Genomic DNA, 24905 nt, shown 5'->3' on the forward strand with positions numbered 1-24905 from the left:
TCTTTTTAAGAAAAAAAGAAAGAAAATGAAAAATAACACAAAAAAATAGAAAACTCTTTTCTTGAGTGTGGATGAATGTGGGTGCGCTCACGGTTCTGGCCAGGAGCGAGAGAGAGAGAGAGAGTGTGTGTGTGTGTGTGTGTGACTAGGGAGAGGGGGACTGAACAGGGACACTTTGCTGCTAATGATTCCATCTTAGACTGAATTCTTACAAGTCCTCAGTTTCCCCAGTTATACAGGCTCAGGTGGGGATTTAGCCATGGTACATGATTCCCTCTAAAATCTTAAGGAGACGCTGAGTTCATAAAGCCAAGGAGCCCTGAGCTCTGGAGTGAGTGGGGTTCTCCCTCCCTTCCAGGCCACTCTGGGCCCTGGGAGGGACATGTGGGCTGCCCAGGCCAGCCGTGCGCCAGGGAGACTGTCTAGCACGGGGATCTGGTGGCTCCTAGAGAGGACATGTTGCCCGGAAGCAGGGCCCTAGCAGAGAAAGAAGTGGGAGATGAGAGACTCCTGTGGGCACCTCTTCTGCTTCACCCTAAGGTGGGGCCAGCCAGGACATCCCCTCCCAGCAGCCTCTAGAACAGGTAGGCTGGAGCAGGTTGGCATTCTTTTAAATCCCAGGAACCCAGGACTCGCCCTTCCCCCACTGTCTCCTTCCATGAGACAGAAGGGGTGGGTGAGAAGGCCTCTCTAGCAGCAGAAGCCTAAGCTGGGCCTCGGTGGTGCCGCTTTGGGGAGTGTGTTAGCAGTAGCCCTGCCGCCTGGGAGGCTGGGAGGTGGGTGGCCTGGCTGAGCTTTAATAAGTCCTCCCACCTTCTCATAATGGAGGGGGGAGGGGGAGGGCAACCAACCTTTGAACAGGAAGGGTTGCTAGAGAAGAGAGGCTGGCGCCCCCTCTGCAGCCCTATTCAAGGATGTTCTGAGGGGCCAGCAGGGACCTGGCTCAGGGAGAGATACATCCCTGTCCCTTTTCAGCTGACAGTGGGTGGGACCAGGCCCCTGGCTCAGAGACTTCATCCAAGGCCTCGCCGGGGCACCCAGGCAAAGCACGTGCCAGCCCCCCTGCCAGCCCCAAGCACGGACCCTGTGCTTGCCCCAGCAGGCCCACAAACCACTGCCGGAACCAGCCTGGGCACCTCCCAGCCTCTGAAAGTCTGGTCACCTAAGAGGAGAGCAGGTCTTAGGGCTGCAGCTCCAGCCGGCGTGCCCAGCCTGGCTTTCCTGCCCCCTTCGGCACGTGTGCTGGCCCGGGCCCATGAGGTCCTGCTCAATTCAAGAGAGGGTTCCCCGTGTCAGGGCTGCTGAAGGGGACAGGCCCTCATGGAGGCTGGGACCCCAGTGCCTGTGTGGATGCTGCCCCAGGCAAGGCTGTGAGCCACCCTTGTCAGCAGTTTCTGCCACTGGGGCTCGCCTCCCAGGTCACTCCAGCCCAAGTCATAGGGGCCTGTGTGATAGATGGCATGGAGTCAAGGGCAGTTGAACCAGTACCACCAGGAGCTGTACTGGTGCCATTCCCACCACAGGCTCTGAAATGCCCACGGGGAGCCTGGCGTCCCAAGACCAGACCTCAATCTTCAGCTTTGCCATTAAACTACGTGACCTCAGGCATAGGATCGCCTTCTCTGGGCCTCATTTCCTTTTTATCGCTAGGAGGCTTCAGAGCTGCGGTCTGAAGCCCTCTGGGTTCTGGCACACTGTCATTCCAGGTTTTTTGTGGAAAGCCCGATGGATAGAAGTTCCTGCGGTCTGCCTGCCGTGCTCAGGAGCTTGCTTGCTCGGTGCCTGCAGGGACTCGTCTGATTCCTTGCAATTGTGCACCAGGGCCTGGAGCACAGGACTGATTGGCAGGAGGCCCCTGGGGAAGGTTCAGGCTGTCCAGAAAGAAAAGCCGGGAGAGCGTTTAGTGGCTCCATCAATCTACTGAGTCTGCCGTGACTACAGCCCCACATGGCCCGAGTACCGCCAAGGCACCTGTGTGGCCCTCCCTGGGGTGTTTATGTCTCATCTCCGGGGTGTGTTTGTGCGTGCGTGTGTGTGCACTGCTCTGTGTGTGCTTTTATTCACACGTGGGCACATCAGGGCTCCCTCCAGAAACGTGTCCCCACCTGTGTGAGAGTGTGCCACCCTCGAGTCCCAAGTTGGGACACCCAGAGGTTGGCGTGCCGTTCTCTGCCCCCTCCAAGTCCACAGGGTCAGTCAGTGTATCTTTTACGTGCCTCTCCCTCTGCCTTCTCTTGAAGTGCCCAGGATCCAGAGTCTGGGGCCAGGGGTCCTTCTGAGGGCATGAGAACCCTCCCGTCTCCTGGACAACCCAGGGCCTCCTGTCCCCTCCCCCCAGCAACCAGGCAGCTGAGCCAGGTCCTTAAGCAGGTCCTCTGAGGGGAGGTGACTCAGGAGCCTGGGGTGAGGGAGCAGCTCTCCTAGGGGCAAAGGGCCCGCCCGCTGCCTGGGCCACGGGTGTGGTTCCGTGTCCCGGGGCTACAGGGCTGCAGGAATGGCCCGATCCCACCTCTTTATTCTGTAAACTACAACCTGTAAATAACATTTAGCATTCCTATTGTAACAAGATTAATTTTTATGAAATAAATTATATTTCCTAGTCTAATAAAAAAAACTCCAGGTTGTATTCTGCAGTGTTTTGGACTTTCTATCAGCATTCGGGAGTGTGACCTTCCCACTTTTCTCAAAATTCTGGGGGTTTGCGGGGGTGGAGGGTCACTGTCAGGACTCTGAGCTCCTGGAAATGGTCAAGCTCAGCTGCCTCACTGTGCAGAGGGGAAAGCTGGCCCCGAGAGGGCTGAGGACGCCCCACGGTCACACAGCAAGTTCAGGCCTGTGCCGGGTCTGGGTCTCAGGCCCTGCTCCCAAGTCAGTGCTCTCGGTGCAAAAGCATGTGAGGGCCGGGCTCGGGGGTCCGTCGTTTGAGCCTCCCATGGACTCGGTGATGTGCGGGAGGTGACAGGTGAGGCCCTGAGTGTCCCTGTCTGCGTGTGAGATTCAGAAGCATGCGTCCCAGCCGGGGTGATATGGGAGGTCGGTTCAGACCACTGCCCTGGAAGAAGTCACACAGGCAGAGAGGGGCCCAAGTCTGCCACTCTGCAGAGCCGGGCAGGTGGCACAAGGGACAGGAGCACCTGGGGGAGGGTGGGCGTTCCCACACACGTGGTAGCCCTGCATTTACTGTGAGGTGTGTCCAGCAGGTGGCAGTAAGGGGTCTTGTTCTAATAAAATCACACGGGTGTTCATTTTCCCACCCATGGAAGTGTTTCAAGAAGGCTTCTGTTTCTAAGTGCATGAAGGTGTGAGATGACCGCCCTGTTCCAGCTGCTCCGCCCCCCCCGCCCGTGCCCTGTGGACTTCAGGTCTCTGCGAGTTGGGCCTGGTCCCAGCATTTCACAGCCTGGGGAAAGGCTCTGAGAGGCCCCCCTCAGAGCTGGCTCCCTTGTGCTCATACAGGGTATCCCACATGTATTTGGCCGTGGAGCCCATTTTCACCTTTTTACGCTCCTGGGCGTGTGGTGCCTACGAGCCCAGCCAGCTCTGACTTTCTGGGGCCTGTGTCTTGGGGGTGCACCAGGTACCACCTGGCTGTCCCCTGGGGGTAGGGAGCACCCATGGCCTAGGTCCTCTGGGAACTTTTGGCCTAGTAGGGCAGGCAAGGCACTTGCTCCTGTTCATGCACCAGCGAGGATGGTCATCGACCCCCGGGACCCAGAGTGTCCCCAGCCATCATCACATTCCAGTAGGAGGGACAACTGTGAGTGTATGTGTGAGTGTGGGTGGGTGTGAGTGTGAAGGCCAGCGTGGGGAATGAGATGGGATCAGCAGCCCCGGGAGGCGGGGGCAGAGTGGGACGGGTATTTTACACAAGCAGCGCCCACAGGCAGGCAGCTGTCGGGTTCTCCCTGCAGTGAGAGGGGCCCATTTAAATCCTCTGCCCCTCTGCCACCACCTACGCAGGAGAACCCCTCCTTTCACCTGCTGCTTGGGGGTAGGCTGTTCGAAGAGTCCTGGCCTGGGAAGCAAGGGACCTGAGTTCTAGTCCTGATTCCGTGCGGGTCGCAGTTCTTCCCTCAGCCTGTTTCCCCCTCTGTAAGTGTGGGCCTTAGACCTGCCGTTCTGCAGGGGCCCTCTGGCTGGTGTTCTGAAATCTGGGGGGCGGGGGTGTTTCTAGGCGGGGGTGTGACGGCCCCGCCCCTTGGGCCCTCCTCTGTCACAGTGCCGGAAGTAGATGAGGAAAACCCAGCTGTGAGCAAAAGATGGGCTGGGGCCAATCCTGTGACCAAGTGGCTGCCCGGGGAGGTGACAAAGCTGGCACACGTGGCAGGTCGGCTGGCCCAGCACAGCCAGCAAACAGGCTGCCAGCCGTTGCCCGTGAAGGGTTCTTGGTGGGCAGCCGGCCACCCCCTCCTCCACTAGGGGCCTTAAGGAGAGAAAGTTCATTTCGACTCTAGTTTAAGATCAGACACAGGAAAACCTCACCCCGTTCCCTTTAACAAAATTTTAAAAACACTTCTGCCTCCTTTAATTGAAAATATATTGTAATGCTTGCCTATGGTATAAAAATTTCAAAAGCTATAAGAGCATAGGAGAAAAGTGGATCCGCCCTCGTCGCCCTCCCCCACGAGGGCGACTGTCACACTCAGACCCTCTAAGGGAGATCTGTGCAGAAACAAGCATTTTGTACGTGTAAATATTTAAATATTACAGATTTGATCCAAGACTCTCAACCCCTTGAGGTATAAACATGAAAGAGTTTTATTTTCCCAATAACTGCTCAGAGCCCCATTTCGTCGATGCCAACGTGGGCTTTCCCACTGCAGAGCCGGCTCCTTTAATGCTGTCTCCGTGGACGTCTCCGACTGTTCCCTTCCCTGGTGTTAGTAAGACAGTCTCATTTTTGTTGCTGAGGCTCAACCCATCCGTCTTTAACTACAGCCCTCAGAGCTCCCCACGCAGGGGCTTGGGGTACCCTGGCAGCCTGCCCTCCACCCCCACCCTGCCCCACTCCCCTGTCTTCTCAGACTCAGCCAGCCACTCCCAACAGGGACATCTTCCTCCCGCCCGACCTCCTCCCTCGTCACTTCATGGAAGAGCGGCCCTCAATCCCATGGTCACTTCCTGCATGGCGCAGGCAGCTCCTGCCAAGCCTTTTTCCAACTGGGCCCCAGAGAACTGAGGGACTGTCCTCAAAGGGATGCTGTTCCTAACATACCCCGGCCCTGGGTACCACATTCCGGGGGCAGCAGGAGCTCCCACATCCTCATTTTCAAAACACAAGCTGGCAGGACGGAGAATGCGGTTGCTCGCTCGCTGTCCAACAACTGACTTGGCACATCGGGTTGGTCACTCCGCGGTGCCAGGGCTGGGTGCGCACTGCCCTCAGAGCCCACAGTCTGGGGAGGAGACAGGGCGCAATGGGCAGGGAGGCATCAGGGGGCCCGCCAAGTAAGCCTGGGGTCCAGCAAGTCTTTCTAGAAGAGACGCTGTTTTAGAGCATGAGTTGGTTTCCCTGGCACGTAGTTCTCGATTATGCGTTTTGTGGAAAATCCTTTTAGGCAAAAGTTTGCAGCAACTTGCTTGTGTGAAATTTCTTATGAAGAAAAGATGTTGATGTCCTTGTAGCGGATGTGAAGGCTGCCATCTGCCAGGAGGCTGACCGAGTCTGAGGGCGCTGTTTAGGTGTGCGGGGTCGGGAGGGGGCGGGGGAGGACAAAATGGTGTCCTCTCCGTGACCCTAGCCTGAGACAAGGGCGAGTCTGGGGGAGGGGCACCGGTGGGTCTCGGCCATCCCAGCAACAGGGGGACGGGGGCAGGAAGGTGGGCTGGCTCGGCCCAGACCTCACTGAGGGCGACTTGAATGTGCTCGTCCCAGGTTCTCTGCTTAAGGAGCTTCCCCCAAGGACCAGGTCTAGGACACCCGGAAATTCGGTCAATATTTACTGATCTAACCCATAGATGGACACAGCCCGAGGGCAGGGCCTTGCCGAGTCAGGCCTGTCCAGCTCCCAGCAGAATAAGAAGCAAATCCCACAGCCGGTCTGCCGGACGGAGAAGCGGCCAGCAAGGCTGGTGCCGACGGAGCGGAGGGAGCAGGGTGAGGCGGGAGGGTGACTCCAGTGGCCCACCTGGAAGGCGGTGGTGTGTAGGCAGGTAGAGGTGGGTTGGCATGGAGGGCTGTGCCCAGGGGGATCCCAGGTGGTGGGAACAGCGTGATCCCAGGTTGGGGGTGAGAAAGCCCATAGTGAGGAATGTGGGCTGGTGGGGACCGGGGGGGGGGGGGGGGGGGGGGGTTGCAGGATCAGCTCGGGGGCAGGGAAAGCCAGAGGCACCTTGCTGACCCAGCTCCTGTAGGGCTGTAGCTCCCTTAAGACCACCCACTCTAGCCTGGCTGGTGTGGCTCAGCAGCCTGAGAACCAAACGGTCGCTGGTTTGATTCCCAGTCAGGACACAGGCCTGGGTTGCAGGCCAGGTCCCCAGTAGAGGGCGCGCAAGAGGCAACCACACATTGATGTTTCCCTCTCTTTCTCCCTCCCTTACCCTCTCTAAAAAGAAAGAAACAAATACAAATTTTAAAAAAGACCACCCACTCTAGATTCACATTGATCTTCTCGGTGCTGGGACTGGTCATAGAAGTCCCCCGTGCCAGGCCTCAGGGCTTTGTCCATAGGTCATGGGTCAAAAACAGATGTCTCTGGTGCCCAGCCTGCTGGGTCATGGGATGAGAGAAGCAGCCACATCAACACTTCTCAGGCAAGAAATGTGCCCTCTTGGCTGTTTCTTGAAACATAAGCCTGTCTCAGCACATTGCTCACTTCCCACTTTTGTTAGCATCACGGGTCTGAACTGAGTGAAACAGGAGGGCGAACGTTCTATTAAATGTCTTCCCACGTTTGGCGTCAGTGCACTAGGGGAGCAGTGGGGAGCAGTGGGGACCGTGGGGAGCAGTGGGGACCGTGGGGAGCAGTGGGGACCGTGGCCACCTGGAGACCACTCGGCCCTCGGGGAGGGGAAAGCCCAGGCCACTGGCTGGACCCCATGCTGCCAGGAGGGAGGGAGTGCCCACACTGCTCCATGCTCCTACCTTGAGAAATCAGAGATCAAGATTGAAATGTACATGTGAGATCATCCCCTGTGTAATTGTCAGGCTTCATTCTTTCTTAAAACTGTGTAGGTCAAACAAGCCCCTCCCAGTTTGTGGTCTGCTGGGCTTCGGGGAGCTGAGACAGGGTTTGGAGGCAGGGAGGGTCAGGCTGGGGGCTGCTCTGGTTCGGGCGTTCGCTGGCTGTGACGGGCCCCAAGGCCCTGGCCTCTCTGCAGACTGCTGAGGGGCCCCTCCCTGCGCACTGCTCTCCCGGGGCTGCATGGCAGAGACCGCGCACTTTCTCCAGCTCCCCTCCTGCCTCTCTCCGTGGGACCGAGGCCTCAGCTGGTCCTCTTCCCAGGAGCCTCTCCTCTGCCTGATAAAACCAGAGTAGGGCTGGGCTGCCAGGGCCCGGGATCCCAGAAATTCCCCTTCTACCAGGTGCTCAGGGACAGATGCCCAGGACTCCCACCAGCAAACACTGTGATTACCCAAGGGGGTTACACAGGGGAGAGGCTGCCCCTGAGAACTACAGGGCTCATCAGGATCTGTTTCACAGACTTTCAGGGCGATGAGAGAGGTGAGGATCCTTGGCCACCACCCTCTAGTCCATCCTCACCTGATGGCAGAATTCCCTCCACAATGACCTAGACATGGGCTCATACAGTGCCCATCTGAAAACTTCCAGAGATGGGGAACTCACTACTTCCAATAGTAATAATAGCTAGCATTTACTGGGCGCTTACTCATTTTCACTGTAGGGGCTGATTTTATTCTCAGTAGGAATAAGTCTAAGTCTTCCACTCCCTGGCAGCTTTTTAGATATTTGGAAACACTTCTCAAGGTGCACCCTGGAACCATTTCCCTGCCCGCTGAATGTCCCCAGTTCTCACGCGTCATGGCTCAGTGTCCATGTGCCATCGTGTGCTTCCTCGGGTTCCTGGTGGCCTGCCTCCACGTCTTCAACTTTCACATCACAGGGTGTGGGATGCATAAAGCCCCCAATAGATGGGAGCTGAGCACAGGGCTCGGCACTGAGGATGCTCAGGACACAGAAGCTGGCATCATCCCTGGTCCCAGCTCAGCTTCAGGTTTAAGGGGACACGCTTTGGGATCTGCCTGACCTGGGTTTAAACCCAGATTCCATCATCTGCCAACGGTGACCTTGAGCACATTGCTTAAACCCCTGGGGGTTCTGATATGCAAACAACGAAATCAGGATGACAAGCCTTGCTTTGCAGATTCACTGTGAGAAGCAAACCAGATGGAAGTGTAAATGTGAATGAAGAGCAATAAGGATGACTCCTTTTTCATTCTGTCAGCATCAGTAGCAATTTCATCACTGAGCTTTTATTATCACCTCCCTTATTATGAGCTTTATACACCTATTTATACAGCCTAAGCCCATTCTATTAGGTGAAGAAAAGAAAGAGCTCTCTGAACCTCAGGTGCAGACACCTGAGATCACAAAGCTCCTTCAAGTGCACTGTCAGTGGGGCCCCATGTTTTCCCTTCTCCTGTGACCAGGAGGCCAATGGGCTTTATGGGCAAAGCCAACCTTCTCTGACTCTGGGTCCAGGGCCCCTGCCACAGCCCCACACAGTAGGGCACAGAGCCCAGCTGCAGCCCTGCCTCCCCAGCCTGCACCACACCCGACACAGACATGCCCCATGGCCTTCCTCGGGCACCTTCACACCAGACCCCTCCTTGACCTCCTGAATCAACCCCACTGCCACCACCCTGGAGATGGGCAGCTCAGGGACTCTCCTCCTGGCTTTGCAGATGGGCTCCTGCTTCCCCTCCTCCTGGTTTGTCTCGTCCACACCCACTGCTTCAACTACCACCCAGAGCTGATAACACCTTACCTTAGGTAAGCCCCAACCCCAGCCTCTCCCTAGAGCTCTAGACGCCTACCAGACATCGCCCCCTGGTGCCACAAAGCCTCAAATGCACCTCAAACTCAACATTCCAAATCGGAACTGGAGACCTTCCCCCAAATCTTGGCTTTGCTAGCATTTCCTGTCCCAGCAGAAGCCCCATCATAGGTCTGGATAAGCGAACTGGAGACCTAGCCATCATCCTTGCCCCTTCCACCTCGCTCCACCCTACCTCATGCCCATTCTTCCATTCAATCTCAACATCTCAGACCTTCCCAAGCACTTCATCTCCTGGTTGGTCCTGTGTCTCATTCAGCAATCACCCAGCCCGAGCCCGGGCGAACAGAGGAGAGCCTGGCCTGCGCTGCCCCCCAGAGCTGGTGTGGATGGTAGGCCGGGTTTGGGCTACGTCTGACACAGTCCCGGTTACATGAAACAAACCTTTGCAGCTCTAGCGGTGGTGCAGGAAGACAGTTACAGCTGGGGGGGGGGGGGGGGGGNGGGTGGGGGAGGAAAACAGGAGCTGCTGGGCCCTGTCTCAGAATTTCCTCTCCCGGGGTTTCTGTTCTTTTCTGTCAAGTAGGGGTCAGGAGGACAGGCCATGTTGGGAAGGGGCGTGTTCAGGGGTGGAGGCGAGTTGGGGAAGAAGGTGGCAACTTTCCCATGGAGAACAGGAGCTAAGACCTGCCGAGAGACTGCTGGAGTCCTGGGGCATCACAGGTTGGTGACCATGAACTCCCGGGGAGCCATCAACCTGCCTGGGACTTTCCCCAGTGAGGCTCAGTCACTCGGTGCAGGTTTGTCCACCCAGGGTCGGCCAGCGGTGCCACGAGGAGGTGAGGGACATAGGAGTGGAGGGTGTTGCCAAGATGTTATTAAAATGATGGGCCATGGCATCTAAGTGGGCTCAGGTGGAAGGAAAGATGCCTGATGCCCAGAGGGAAAGAGAGAGATCAAGGAGGTCCAGAACTTTCCCAGAGGGAGCGGATGAACACAGCAGAGAGGGAGTTAAGGTCAGAGTTGGGGCTTGATTGGTGGCGTGGAAGCAGAGAATTATGGGTCAACATTTAAGGATGATCCCTTATCTCCCAGGATCCACGTGCCCTGCTTGTGGGCCCAGTAATTCCTGGAAAGCGGTATTGGAGCCGCACTGAGCTCCCTCAGCCTGTGAGCATGGCAATGACTGAGCTGAGCCACAAGATGGCAGCATCAGCCCAGACACCCCGTCCTGGAGGCCTCAGCATCCACCAGGCTGACTTTCCAAAATAATCAAATTCTTCCTATTGCTTAATCAATCACCTACAGATCAGCAAACCTCGGGTGAGATGAGGAGCTTGTGTGACCCCCACAACCAACAACCTTTGATGGAGCCCTGGGCTGGGCTCCGGAGGCAGAAAGGCATCGATTGGAATCTCGGCTCTGCCATTTACTGTGGGATTGGAGCCAGACACCGTGCATCCCAGATTCCTTATGTGCAGAGTTGAGGCTGCCCAGACTGCCTCCCTCATGGGGTTGCCTGTTGGACTTAAGGATCTGGCCCCTGGGGGTAGGCAGCCAGAGCAGGGCCCCAGCAAACACTCCTTCCTGGCGGCAATCAGTACTTCATTGGTTGCCTATTCTATGACTCAGAGAGGGCTGTTCTGTTGATATTATCAGATGAGGAAGCTGAGGCTTGACTTCCCAGGAACACGGAAACAGCATCCAAAAACCTGGCTCCGGTTCTGGCACCCACACCAGGCGGCCTCCCCTGCCAGTCCTTGACATCCCTGGGGCCAGGAGCAAGTCCCTTTGTAATAGGGAGATATCTTCTGTGCAGGACTCCGAAACTTTTAGGACATTTCTAAGCCAAGGAGTGACAGGATTCCTTTCCAAAAGGGCTGAGAGTTAAAACAAAAATATCCACCCAAAGGGAAACACTTCGGATGTCTTGAGTTTTCCTTCCTTCCTTCTCCTGTCTTCCTCCCTCCCTCTCCCTCCTTCCCTTCTCTTTCTTCCTCCCCCTCCCGTCCTCCTATTTCTTATTCTCCCCCTCCTCCTCTCCCCCTTCCCTTTCTTCTTCACGCGCACGTCAGAACAGCGAGGCTGCCCAGTGGGTGCACATCCCGTGACGGGGTACCAGTACCTTCCCTGACATTTGCCAGCAAGGCCCGCGAACGGGTGACAGTGGTTGGCATCCACTCTGCTCCATGTCAGTGCCCCGTACTCACCATCTCCACCCCAGACACAAAGTCGGGGACCCTCAGAAAAGCCTGGCCACTCTCTTCCTAGGCGCTCACCAAAAGGAGCTTACACGGCCTGCCCACGGCAACATCAAGCCAGTGACAGGAACCCAGCCAGTCACTGGGCCAGCCCACGTTTCCCATTCCCTCCCTGGTCCTAAAACCAATGCACTCTCACGTCAGTCCTGTACAAACTCCTGTCTGTCTCCTTTCTACGTCCCTCTTCCTGACCCTGTCTCCCTAGTTTTTGATGATCTGTCAGGGGATATTTCTATTACTTCATCAAGAAAGTACCCTTGGCAGGCAGGAGACTTGCTCAAGGTCAGTCAGCCGGCCAGAGGCGGGGTCAGAACCGGAGCCCAGGGCTTCCAACCCAATCTCTGTGCTCCTTCCCTCCTCCGCCACAGCCTGGAAGGTTCCTTGGGAAGCTGAGTGTGCCCCAAGCTACCTGCCTCATCTTGTCCCCAACTAGATACTGCTGTTGCCCTCTGTCTAGAACCTGGGGAAGACAAGCCCACGCTGGCCGGGGAGCAGCCCAGCAGGTGCCTTAGCAACCTGCTTCTTCCCAGTCGTTGTCTTTCTGGCCGAGGCCACCCCAAGCCCCTTCCAAGACACAATGCCAGCAACCAGCTCATCCCCAAGTGTCTGGCGCCTCCTCCTCGTGGAGAAAGCCCCCCAGCCTCTGAGCACTACAGGGGGCCTGCCGGTACCTCTGGTTCTCTCATAGGTGCCTTGAAACTGTCTCCCCCCTTCACCTACACACATGTTCTCCAAAAGGAAAGATTAAAAAGACGCACCCCACTGAGGAATGGCAAGGAGAAAGCAATCAAGTGGCAAAGCGCTGAAGCACCAACAAGATGGAATCATGATCTGGAGGCTAAACCAGGAACAGCCCTGGATTTGCTGCCCTCACCGGACCCACGGGGTTTGGTCGCCCACACTGTCCCTTCCCCTCCCAGCCTTACCACGTGCCTGGTACAGAAGACAGAGCCTTGGCTCCACGGCCTGCCCCCCCACCACACACACACACACATTGCTGCCAGCTCTGTGCCCTGGGAATCCTCTGTGTCCTCATCTGTAAACTGGGGACAATAGCCCCATACCATTGAGTTATGGGGATAAAGTGAGAGTCCATGGAAATGCTTTTTTCAAACATGATGAAGGCTACAATTAAGGCCTGAGGACCCCTTCCAAAACACTCTCTTCCTTGGAAGAGAAGGAAATTTGCAGTGAGGCCCTGCCAACTGTGCCCTTGTGTTTAACCCTCCCAATGGCTCCATTTGAACCCCGGGCTTCAGAGAAGTTTCATAATTTCACCACCCCCCCTTCAGGTCACAAGTCTGGAGTCAGTACTCCCACCGGGACTTCAAGCACCTTCCTTCCCAGGGCTGGGGCTTTCTGACACATTAGGGAACAGGGACCCAGGGGAGAGGCCCCCAAATCTGGGTACATGACACAGCCTTTTATGATCAGGCCAGTGTTCGGGGTTGCTGGTTATAGGATGTAGGAGAGCCCGGGGCAGGGTGCAGGCAGGGTGCGGGCAGGGTGTAGGTGCTCTGCAGACCTCTGTCCACACTACCCAGGCCACGGCCTCCAAGGGCACTATGTCCTGGCTGAGCCCTGGGGTGGCGACTGCAAGGCCATGCTGTCCACGGTCACCGGACTTCAGTCCCTGGCAAGTCCTCCAGATCCTGCTCTGGGCTGGCCAACAGGGCAGGGACCTCGGTGGTTGGTAAGCTTCCTGCTTCCTTACTGGGCGCACTGGCATCCCTACCTGCAGCAGGCTGAGGGCCGGACATGAAGGCTGGAGTTCTGACGGGGGAGTACTCTCTAAGCCAAGTTCTGGGACCCCTGAGACCATCTGCCCAGTTGGTTGACCAATGGACCCTGACCAATGTGGCTCAGTCGGCTCAGTTGCCTCACAAAGCGAAAGTTCACCGGTTTGAATCCCTGTCAGGGCACATGCCTCGGTTGTGGGTTCAGTCTCCATAGGGGGGCACCCGAGAGGCAATTAATTGATCGATGATTCTCTCTCGCATCAATGCTTCTCATTCTCTCTTTATCCCTCCCTCCCCCTCTTTCTAAAAATAAATAAACAAACAAAAATTTAAAAATAAATAAAATAAAACCCTCCTCTTCTGAAAATTCTTCCGGAGTCCTGTCGCCTTCAGGGTGATGTCTACGTGAGGGAGGTCAGTAAAAAGCTAGAAAAATTCCTTGGCGAACGGCATGGGGCAACTGACAGAGAGCAGAACGCATTGGCCAAGCAATTCAGGGCCAGCCAATAAACCACAGGGTCTTATCTTCCCTAACCAAGGACGCTTAGGAGAAAGTGGCTTACATTGCCAGCCAGTGCTGGGGCAGACCCACCTCAGCAGAAAATGACCCTGACTGCTCCTGGTGCTCAATCAGCATATTAAAGGCACGGGTGGAAAGCCGAGGTGAAGTCCACTGTCCTCTCCTGAGACCTACCCTACAATTTGTGCCTTTGGAAAACAGATATCAATTTGACTGGCTTTTTCAAGTTAAAGAAGCTCATCATCACCGAGCCCTTATTATATGAAATGTTAAAGGGATTTATTTAAGAAAAAGAAGATAAAAAATATGAACAGTAAAATGACAACAAACTCACAGTTATTAACTGTTATTTTGACTGCTATTAACTGTGAGTTATTAACTCACAGTTATCCACAGTTATTAACAACTACACCTAAAACAAAAACAAAAACAAACTAAGCAAACAACTAGAACAGGAACAGAACCACAGAAATGGAGATCACATGGAGGGTTAGCAATAGGGGAGTGGGAGGAGGAGAAAGGGGGAAAAGGTACAGAGAATAAGTAGCATAGACGGTGGGGAGAAAATAGACAGGGGACCTATAAGGCGAGGGGTTGCTGGTTTGATTCCCAGTCAGGGCACATGCCTGGGTGGCGGGCCAGGTCCCCAGTGGGAGACACATGAGAGGCAACCACACATTGATGTTTCTCTCCCACTTTCTCCTTCCCTTGCCCTCGCTCTAAAAATAAACAAACAAACAAACAAACAAATAAATAATAAATAAAAGAAAATAGGGGGAGTGCAAGAATAGTATAGGAAATGTAGAAGCCAAAGAACCTATTTGTAGGACCCATGGACATAAACTAAAGTGAGGGAATGTGGGTGGGAGGGGGTCTGCAAGGCAGAGGGTAATAAAGGGAGGGAAATGGGGCAACTGCAATAGCATAACCAAAAAAATCTATTATTAAAAAAAAGAAAAACAGATAAAAACTCTAAAACAAAGGATGCAGTTGAGCACGCCGGAGCCTCCCCCAGCCCTTTCTTCCTCAGGCACGTGTCTTCGCTCTCTTTCTCCTAAACTTTAAGGGTCCAGATGAGAATCACAACCAGCGGAGGAGCAGAGGGCAGCAGCTGGTCCCAGGGTAACCCCGAGCCTGCCTCCGAGGGCCCTCCTTTTGCCTAACTTCTCAGAGAGCCAAAGGCAGCTCCCCTCTGCTGGCTCCTGTTGCTGTAGTCCTTCCTCTTCGACCGTAAGCCCGTCGTCCTTTGTGTCCCTGTCTTCAGCTTTAATAAATGTCCTCTCAAAATCACCCAGCTTGTGTTTAATCTTTCCTGCACGACTTCAAGGACCCACACAGTCCACAGCATGCCAGGGCAGACTCGCCTTGGTCCCTGGTCACTTTCTGGTGACAAAAGCCCATTCTAGCTCCCAGGAGCCACCCCAAGCCAGACCCAGCCTTTCTCACAGTCTCACCACGTACCTGTCACCCTCCAAGGGCATATTACCCCTCTCACCTCTGCCTTTGCTCCAGCCCTCTGCTCCTCCTTGAGCACCCTCCCTGCTCTTCTCGATGGGCCACATTGGTCCTGAAGCTTCAGCTCCAAGGTCACTCCTCTTGAGAAGTCCTTCTCCCTGCATTCCACTGTCCACTCTATCCACTCCCACACCCTTAGGGGAGCTACATGGTGGAACAGAAAACAGCTGAGGACTTTGGAGTCACTGCCAAGGGTAAATACAGGTTTCACCATCGCATGGCGTTGGGCTAGCTACATAATTTTATAGGCTTGAACTTGCGACCTGTAAAATAGGGACAAGAAGGATGTGGGGCACAGCAAGGGTGGGCGGGTGCCCAGTCCTTGCTGACTCCCATCACCTGCCTACCTGATGCCCCCCCACCGTCCTGTTTTCCTTGGGGTTGCATAAGCTCCTCTGAAACACGGCCCCTTGGCACCTTTGGGCCTCTCTGCACTGTTTTTATCTCAACACTAATGACATCAAATAGTTGTTGCTGTGTTTTTCCACACCAACAACCAATCCTTCAACTCTCTGGACACCACAATTTGATTCAATTCTGACGCTTCCTACCTGGAACTAGCACCAGACCCCATAGATTTAAGGGGTCAGCCCATAAGACTGCTCACACTTCAGACACCAGTCTCAAATATGGGGTACTGAGGGTACCCAAACTTCTATCTGAGTTGGCTACAAAGTTAGGGGTTTCCACAACTCCTACCCACCTTCAGTTTCAAAAATTTGCTAGAATGGCTTACAGAACTCAGGAAAACAATTTAGTATGACTGGCTTATTATAAAGGGTACAAATGAACAGGATGCAAAGTCCTGAGCAAAGAAACTTCTGTCCCCATGGAGTTGGGTTATGCCACCCTCTCAGCAAATGGCTGTGCTTACCAACACAGAAGCTCTCTGAACCCCAAATTCAGGGGTTTTTGTGGTTGTTCCATTGTGTAAGCATGCTTAATGAACTCATTGGTCACTGGTGGTGATAAAGCCAATCCCCAGCCCTTCTCCCTTCCCAGAGGGGGGCATGGTGAAGAGAGTTCCAACCTTACCCCCATGGATGGTCCCTTTGGTATGACCAACCCCCATCCAGAAGCTATCCAGGGCTCTACCAGGAATTACCTCATCAGCATAAACTCTGCTTTCATTGAAAGGGGCTTGTTATGAATAACCAAAGACACTCCCATCAGCCCTATCACTCCGGAAATTCCAATGCTCTAGAAGCTCTCCTGCCAGGAATAGGGGACAGATCCAAAGTATCATATTTCTTAGTATATTGCCTTATCACATGGCCCCACTGCAGGGCCTGGCACATAGTAGGTCTTTTTAAGGAAGGAAGCACACTGTTCTAGGAGCCTCACCATGCTGCCACACCTTGGCCTGAGAGCACTCAGCACTGAAGCCGCCCAAACGGAGGGGTGGGGGTGGGGGGAGGGGAAGACATCATAGGCAGGGGTTTGAGAATCTGATCTGGCGTTCGCTCCCAACTCCATCTCAGCTAACCTCAGCTTTCTCACGTCCCTAAAAGGAGTGCAGTGCTACTTGCGCCCCTCAGGGCATGTGACAGTTAATGAGACAGTGATGCGAAGGACACAGCCTGAGAGAGGGTTGGACACAAGTGGCCCCCTAGACCAGTAATTCAGACAGGAAGGTCTGGTGGCTACTGGGAGGGCCTGGTGGGGTGGGGTGGTCCTGAGGGCTGTGTGCCCAACTGCTGCGTGCCCCGGTGAGATGATGATAAGGAAAAGTTTTCATGGCTCCGGCCTGGCACACAGGAGGCCTGACACTATGAGCAAACCTGGGGTGGCTGGGGCCAGCTCCGGGTTCTGGGGCAGGAGGGGGTCCCTGAGGTGACGATGGGTGGGGGGAGAAAGCAGGAGGATCAGAGAGGAGTGGGGGGCTGCACTCAGAGGGGGCCCTCTGTGGGAGTTTGGCGGTGAGGCAGAAAATTCTGGGAGCCAGAGGGCAGGGCTGAGACATGGGGTCCGCTGCCAGGTGCATTAATGGGTACCCTTCAGCAGCCTTGAAACGTGGCTCCACCGCGCGCTGAGCGCTCGCGGGGGCAGTCTACTTGGCGGCCGGCGCCTCATTTCCTGCACAAGAGAAAGGGCGCGAGAGAGCAGGGAGTAGACGAAAGAGAATTTGCAAAAGGAGAAGCTTCAATGTCGGCGTCCGTATCGGCGTCCGCGTCGGCGGCAGGGGCGGGGCCGGAAGGCGAGGTGGGGCCCAGAGGGGAGGAGGGGCCCGAGAGGCGGGGAGGGGCGGGGCTGGGAGGCGGAGCTCGGCCTGTGGCCCGGCGGAGCCCCGAGTTGTATTGGCCACGACGGCCGAGGAGGCAGCGGTACCGGTGGCGCGGTGGCGACAGTAAGTGCTGGACGGAGGTTGGGTGCCGGCCTGGCCACCAACCAGCTCTTCAGGGTCCCGGTCGGCCCTGGGCTCCCGCTCTCAGCGTTCCCTCCCCTCCTCCCCACCCCGGGCTCTTCTGGAGGCTGCTCCACGGGAGCTCAGGACGCCAGCCCGGCCCCTCCCGCTGCATTACTTCCCGCTGTGTCCCCCTCCCCAGCGTCCCTCGGCTTCCGACCCGCTCTCTTCTGCCAACCCCCACTCTCTTCTCGCTTTCCCTCTCTCTAGGTCTCTATCGTCTTTCTCCAGATTCTCTCTCCTCCTCCTCCTCTTTGTGCATTTCCTGAGATTGGAACTCACTGCTTGGATTTGGGGGTGGGGTGGGCTGAGTATGGACAACTCAGCCCAGAGCATCCAGAAGGTAGCTGGCTCTTGGTCCAAATTGGAGAGCCTGAGGCTGGGATGTCTACAACACCAAGGCCAGTTCTTCCATGGCCTCTGAGGGGCGCCTTGCGTTCCCAGCAATGCATTCCCACTGGGTAATTTAGCTACACCAGCCCCCAAGTCCCCACATCACAGACAAAGAAAATGAGGCACAGAGGGGAGACTGATTCAGCCAGAGAAGGAAACCTTGTCGGAACCCGCACCCAGTTCCAGATGGCGGTCTGCAGTGGCCCCAGGCCCCACAGTTTCTGCCTCTTTGTGTAGGGGCTGCCCCTTGCCCCCCTCACCCAGGAAGGGAGCCAGGCCCCATGTTGCCAGCTCCTGGGGGTGCTTGAGAAACACACCAGCCACAGCCGGCTCATCCTGGGGATGCTGGGACTCTTTTTTTACCTTCCTTTTTCTTTCTTTTCAATCCGAAAGCCAGCAGCTAGCTTTTATAGAGAGTAATGAGATGTTGCTCACTCCAATGCCCTGGCCTGTGACTCAGGTTAGAAAAAATTCCTGGCTCCTTCAGAAGCTCAGTCAAGGCTGAATAGTCCTGGATAAATGGGTACCTGGAGCAGAGAATGGGCCTCCACCAAGTATGAGCCCAAATAACCCTGATGTCGGCCTCTGCATCCACCCCTGTAGCTGCAGCGTCTGGGAAGAACCACTGGCCCTTTCTCTGCTGTCCTACATGAGTCAGAATTTTTAAGCACTAATGTCTGGTTAGTTTGTTAGTACTGGGTTTCCTGTGAATCAAGGCTGGAGAAAGGCCCTGCTCAACCGGGGGCGTTTAAAATGGACTTGCTGACTCCAATGCAGGCACCCAGCAGCATCCTGCCTGCCTGCTCCAGGATGCAAGCCCCACTGGACAGGACAATGTCCTTGGCCGCACAGAGTACATCCATTCAGCAAACACTGATGAGGGTGCCCTGTAGTGCTGCCTTCATCTCTGCTCACAGCTCTTTTGCCCCAAGGCCTTCCCGAAGGAGGCCTGTCTGTGCTCGGAGCCTGCAGACACAGGGGGCCAGGGAGTCCCTGTGGGCCCCAGACTGCTTGGCCATGTAACCTCACCCTTGCCACTTGGTAGCTGTGTGACCTTGGACAAATTGCTCAACCTTTCTGAACCTCACTCTTCATCCGTTAAATAGGTCTTAGAGTAGTATTTACCACATTAAGAAGTTGGTGTCAGGCTCAAGTGCTAGGCACAGACCTCAGTGTGCATGAGTGCTGGATTTAATTTTAACTCTTGGGGATTCTTACTCTTTGTGGGACAAATTAAGTCCTCATTCTTTGCGTCTGAAAAAAAAAGGAAGCGATAATTCCTGTCCTGCCTAATTCTGAGGAATGTTGTCCAGCTCTCTTGAAATAATGGAGAGGCTCCATGCCTGTGTGACAGAGTGTCCCCATCTCACTGGGGAAGAAAGGCCCCATTCTGCCTGGCTTGATGTTCTGAGTAAGGCTCAGCCTCCCAGGTGAGCCGAGACACATCTGTTTATTGATTTATTGGGGAGGGAGGAAGCTACTGCAGAAGGAACTAGAGTATCCCGTCCTCAACTTTATGGAAGTATTTTCCATTTGTCAAGCCGCTGCCACATCCTGGGTGCTATATAGAGCACAGAAGCAGGCATGCTACCTTGCAGTCAAATTCAGCAGCCAGCCAGCCAGCCAGGTGACAAGCCCATGATGACAGGGAAGGTGCTGATGTTTGTGCAACAGCCGCTGTCACAGGCAGTGGACCAGGCATTGCCGGTCAGTTGTAGTTACATAACCATCGTAAAAAGGCGTAGGTTTTTATAAAAAACAAAAGCAAAACAAAACCTATGTTTGCAGATGGGGAAATTGAGGCTCAGAAACATGGTGACTTGCCTAAGTCCATGTAGGCAATAGTTATTGGCAACCCAGAACCTTCCCTCTGTCTCAAGCTACCACAGGTTAGGAGTGGCTGCCCCGTGGTGGGATGTGATGAATAGAGGTGGGGACCCAGGCAGGAGTCCTAAACCCAGGCTTGGCCATTCACCTGGCCGATGACTTTCCACTTCCCTGGATAGACCTCTGTTTCCCTGGAAATGAAATTCCCCAGAAATATATGTCTCAAACTGGCTTCTGGAGGCAGCTCTAGACACCATTGACTTTTTGTTTGTTTGTTTTGTTTTTCGTTTTTAATTTCCATTTTTTAAAAATCTATTTAACTCTTGTTCAAGTACAGTTTTCTTTCCTGTATTCCCAGCCCTGCCCCCGCAGTGCTCCCCACCTCCCTCCCATCTCCGCCCCCCACCTTAGTTATTGTCCATGTGTCCTTTACACTTGTTCATGGGAGTCCCTCCCCTTTTCCCCTGTGATTCTCTCCCCTCTCCCCTCAGGACCCCGTCAGCATGCTCTGCATTTCAGTAGACACCATTGACTTTTAAAAAAATGTTATTGCCCTGGCCAGTGTGGCTCAGTTGGAGCGTCAATGTATAGACTGAAAACTTGTGGGTTCTACTTCCAGTCAGGGCACCTGCCCAGATTTTGCCTTCAATTCCCAGCTGGGGCACGTATGAGAAGTCAACGAATGTTTCTCTCTTGCACCAATGTTTTTTTTCTGTCTCTACTCCTTCCTCTCTCTCTAAAAGGCAATGAAAAAAATGTTCTTGAGTGAGGATAAAAATTTTTTAATTCAAAAATGTTATTTAATTCTAATGCTTTTGTTTATTTTATTATTTATTTATTTATTGTATTTTTCCCATTGTCATTCACTTCCTTTATACTCTCCTCCTGCCCACAATCACCACACTGTTGTCCATGTCCCTGAGTCTTTTTTCCTTTTTGCTCAATTCTCCACTGACCCTTGGCTGTCATCCTGCTCTCTATCTATGAGTCTGTCTGTATTTTGCTTGTTAGTTCAGTTTGTTCATTAGATTCCACATATGAGTGAAATCATATAGTATTTGCCTTTTTCTGACAGGCTTATTTCACTTAGCATAATATTCTCCAGGTCCATCCATTCTGTCACAAAGGGTAAAATTTTCTCTCTGTCTTTTTTTATGGCCGAATAGTATTTCATTGTGTAGATGTCCCATAGTTGTTTTACCCACTCATCTACTGATGGACAGTTGGGCTATTTCCATGTCTTGGGGATTGTAAACGATACTGCAGATTGTAAACAATAGGGGTGGGTGCTTATGTTCTTTCAGATCAGTGTTTTGGGTTCCTTCAGCTACATTCCCAGTAGTGGATCGCTGGGTCAAAAGACAGATCCATTTTTGCTTTTTTGAGATATCTCCATCCTGCTTTCCACAGTGGCTGCACCGGTCCGCATTCCTACCAACAGTGCACTAGGGTTCCCCTTTCTCCACATCCTCACCAGCACCTGTTTGTTAATTTATCTATGGAGACCACTCTGATGGGTCTAAGTTGACATCTCATTGTGGTTTTACTTTGCGTTTCTCTGATGATTAGTGACATTGAGGATTGTTTCATGTCTGTTGGCCATCTGTGTGTCCTCTTTGGAGAAGTGTCTGTTCAGGCCCTTTGCCCATTTTTTAGTTGGGTTGTTTGTTTTCTAGTGTTGAGTTTTATAAGTTCTTTATAAACTTTGGATATTAATCCTTTACCAGATGTATTGGCGAGTATGTTCTCCCATCCTGAGGACTGTTGAATGCCTTTATTTTTATTTATACTTTTACTTTTTGAACAGGTAATACATTTATATACTTCAAAATTTAAAAGGCACAAAAGAGTACGAGGTGCAGCCCCACTTCCCCGTCCCCTCCTTCCTCCCCAGAGGCAGCCCTGCTGGCTGGAACTCACTCATGTGTCCTCGAAGAGATCACACAGACACGTGTGTGTGTGCGATCCCCTCCCCACCCGCCCCAGCCTTGCTTTTTTGCACAGATAGTGGCGTATTCTCCTGCTCCTTACTTTTTTCACATAAAGTTGGAAAGCACTGAGAGTGCATTCCTTTCCCATCAAGGGTCCTAATTCCCTTTTTATGGCTGCAGAGGCATGCGAAGGCTTTGAGACCCATTTGTCTGTCTGGGTTGATTGCCACAGGGCCTATTATGCCACATTGCCTCACTCCCCACCAGCCATCCACTGGTTTGCTACCTGTGTTGCCCTGCATGGGGTGGGAGGGTGACCCCAGGGTCGCTTACGGCCTTGACATCTTGTTTTTCTCCCTGATGCTGAAACCTGATTCCCTCTCACCGTGCCCTGGTGACTCCATAGCCGCCCCTCCCCCACACATGATCAGTTTTGTAGGGTGGGTGAGTCCCCAGCTTTAGCTTCTGATCTCCTGCCCCATCTCCGTTTCTCTGTTTCAACAGTGGCCTTTGTCTCAGAGGATGACTTTCGTCACAGTTCCAACTCCACCTATAGAACCGCGAGCAGCTCTGTCCACACGGACCAGGAAGCGCTGCTTGAGAAGCTCCCGGACTGCCTCCCACCCCCGTCGCAGAGGCCCGAGGACCGCTTCAATGGGGCCTACATCATCTTCTTCAGCCTCGGCATTGGCGGTCTTCTGCCGTGGAACTTCTTTGTCACTGCCAAGGAGTATTGGATATTCAAACTCTGCAACTGTTCCAGCCCAGGCCCAGGGGAGGGAAGTGAGGACTCAGACATCCTGGTAAGGGCGTATTCCTCCTGGTGGGTGGTGGGGGGGGGTTCACTCAGCCAGGATGGGGTGAAGGGCAGCTTCACTCAGGTGCACCATGCCAGGAAGGATTGTGGCGTGCTGATGGTGTGTGAACTGGGAAGCCACGTGAAGTATACTAGAAACAATTCAATTCAGTCCTAACATGTGCTTTGTGCTGTGTGTGAGGCCCCATGCTTCGTGTGGCAGACGAGGACAGAAATGGATAAGACACAGTCCCAGCCTCCAGACTGCCTGCTGTTTAACTTGGGGAGAAGATGCAAACGGTGATAGTCTGCAGCGTAGTATGGTAACCCCAAGAATTCAGAGTCCGTGCCTTCAGGGGTTCGAAAGAGTGGATCCAACAGTATTAAGTTCAGCAGTGAGTTTAGAAAATTCCAAAAAGCAGTGGATAAATAAGATGGAAAATATTTTTTTCCTCATGTTCAGGTCTGGAGGGAGCAGCCCAAGCCTGGTTTGATACTTCATGTTGTCAGGAACCTAATTGTTTCATCATGAGTAGCTTCTAAGTTCAAGATTGCAGTCCAGGGGGGCTGTTGGAGCTCCAACCATGAAATCAAATAGGAAGAGGAGAAAGAGAGGTATAAGAAAACTGGAAGTAACACACTTTGCTTTTGCTTGCATCACATTGGTCAGAACTCAGTCATGCGACCACATGAGATGCAGAGGAGGCTGGACAATGTAGTCTTTGCCCCAGAGAACCATATACCCAGCTAAAATGAGTGGTCATGTAGTTCTGGAGGACAGGAGGAAGTGAAGACTCAGACAAGGCTTAGTCTTGTCACTGTGTCTTCTAGTCACAGTGTCTCAGAGCCTCATCACTGTGAATCAGAGCAGGTGGATTAGAAGAACGGGGAGGAGACATTCCAGGTGGAAGAGTAAGCCTGGGCAAAGGCAGGATGGGAGCAAGTTCAGGTGCGTGCGTGGGGAATAGTAAAGCATCTAATACTGCTGTAGCTGAGGTGCATGCCAGAGAGAAAGAAGGCTCGAGATCATCGCCCGGGCCTCAAATGGCAACGTGAGGCGTCTCAATTCTGGTTGATTGGCAGCAGCACCAAGCCCTGTGCCCCACCTAGGGCTGCCCACTTTGTGGGAAGACTTTTCTCTTGGGCAGGTGGAGTGCTGAAGAAAAAATTAGTCTGCCACCTGAGCCTGCACTCAAGACTCTTGCAATAAGGGAGAGAGATCAGGCTTACTCAAGGACAAGTGGGGATTTATAGCCAAGAAGCACTGTGAGGGGGTGGTCAGTGGATAGAAAATGACTAAGAGGGTCCAGCAAGGGCAGGGGGATTCTTGCTAAAAGCCGGCCAAGGACATATAAACCAAGGTGGGGGGGGGGTGGTGGGAAGAAACTTGATCAAATATCAAGGGAGAGCAGTTGTCAAGGGTGGGGGCATTCTCAATAAACTGCCTTAGCAGGATTCTTGCTAGGACTGGCTGGGCATGCAGAGAACGGGACAGAGTGGGGCAGGGAGGGCAAAGTCGAGCAGGCAGAGAGCTTAGAGTTTTGGTTAATCTTTGTCAAGAGCCGTTCCCTCAACCGATCTAGGAGGGTGTCTATTCTCTCTTGAAAACTCATAGATGGGGAATCATGGAACTCTCTGAATGCATGCCAGGCTGGGGGGTTGCTAGCTGCCCCTCTCCTCCAGGGGTGCCCCAGGGGACAAGAAGAGTACACCCTAGCAGACCTTAGTCATACCCCTCAACCAGCCCAGGACGTGGCTCGCCTCCCCTTCCTGAAAGCACCTTTGAAATTCCTGATCCGACCCCCAGGAACTTTCCCCAGTTTCATGGGACTGAATCTGACATGTGGGCTGAGGTTTCCTGTCATCTCTTTGGAGGACTCTGCCAGGGCTCCACATCAGAATCACCCAGGGAGCTTTTAAAAAAAAATCCCAGTCTGGGTTCCACCCCAGACATTAGGATTGAATGGGGTCCCTTGATTCTGACACCTTGAGAGGGCCTGCTTCTGTTAACTGGGGAATTGGTAGCTGCCTCCAGGAGCCAGAGCAGTGCGATATTCACCCATGTCCGCAGCTGCAGAGCTGTCACGGGAACAGGGCGTAGTAGTTTACAGCCTCCTACTCCAGTCCTTGGTGGAGGCTGGCCTGGAGCTCCTTAGTGAGGCAGAGTCTCAGGCCCCACCCCAGACCGGCTGTGTCAGGAGCTGCATGCTGATAGGCCCCCCACGTGACTGACAGGCTCCTAGAGTTGCAGAAGCACTGTCGAGGGCGTGGCTTCTGGAAACAGACTGTGTGGGTTACAGCTCTGCCTCTGTCAGTGCTAAGCTCGGTGGCCTCCCTGTGCTGCGTCGTCTTCCTGGTGGTATATACAGGAAGGCAAGGCTAGCAGCAGCTTCTTAGGGTTGCTGTGAGGACTAAGTAAATTTCTCTGCACACAAAGCACTTGGAACCAGGACCGGCACTAGTGCTGTAAGTGCTGTGTAAACATTATCATTATTATCATTTGGGGGATGCAGCCCTGGAGTATTTCCAGACGCCTGGTGCTTTATGCTCCACTTTTACTT

The 24905-nt window shown here is 53.8% G+C and overlaps 1 protein-coding gene across 1 annotated transcript in view; it reads left to right on the forward strand.

Annotated features, from left to right (window-relative positions):
• Positions 1-17255: 17255 nt before the first annotated feature.
• SLC29A3 (solute carrier family 29 member 3) overlaps positions 17256-24905 on the forward strand; it is a 41934-nt gene continuing 34284 nt past the window's right edge. Inside the window, exons 1-2 of the mRNA XM_037055824.1 lie at positions 17256-17340; positions 22053-22351. Of these exons, the coding sequence (XP_036911719.1) occupies position 17340; positions 22053-22351 (300 nt within the window). The 5' untranslated portion in view covers positions 17256-17339. The remainder of the gene's footprint in view (positions 17341-22052; positions 22352-24905) is intronic.

Source organism: Sturnira hondurensis, unplaced genomic scaffold (genome assembly GCF_014824575.4).
Source record: "Sturnira hondurensis isolate 20B ecotype Veracruz unplaced genomic scaffold, ASM1482457v3 Scaffold0008761, whole genome shotgun sequence".
In the NCBI taxonomy this organism is placed as follows: Eukaryota; Metazoa; Chordata; class Mammalia; order Chiroptera; family Phyllostomidae; genus Sturnira; species Sturnira hondurensis.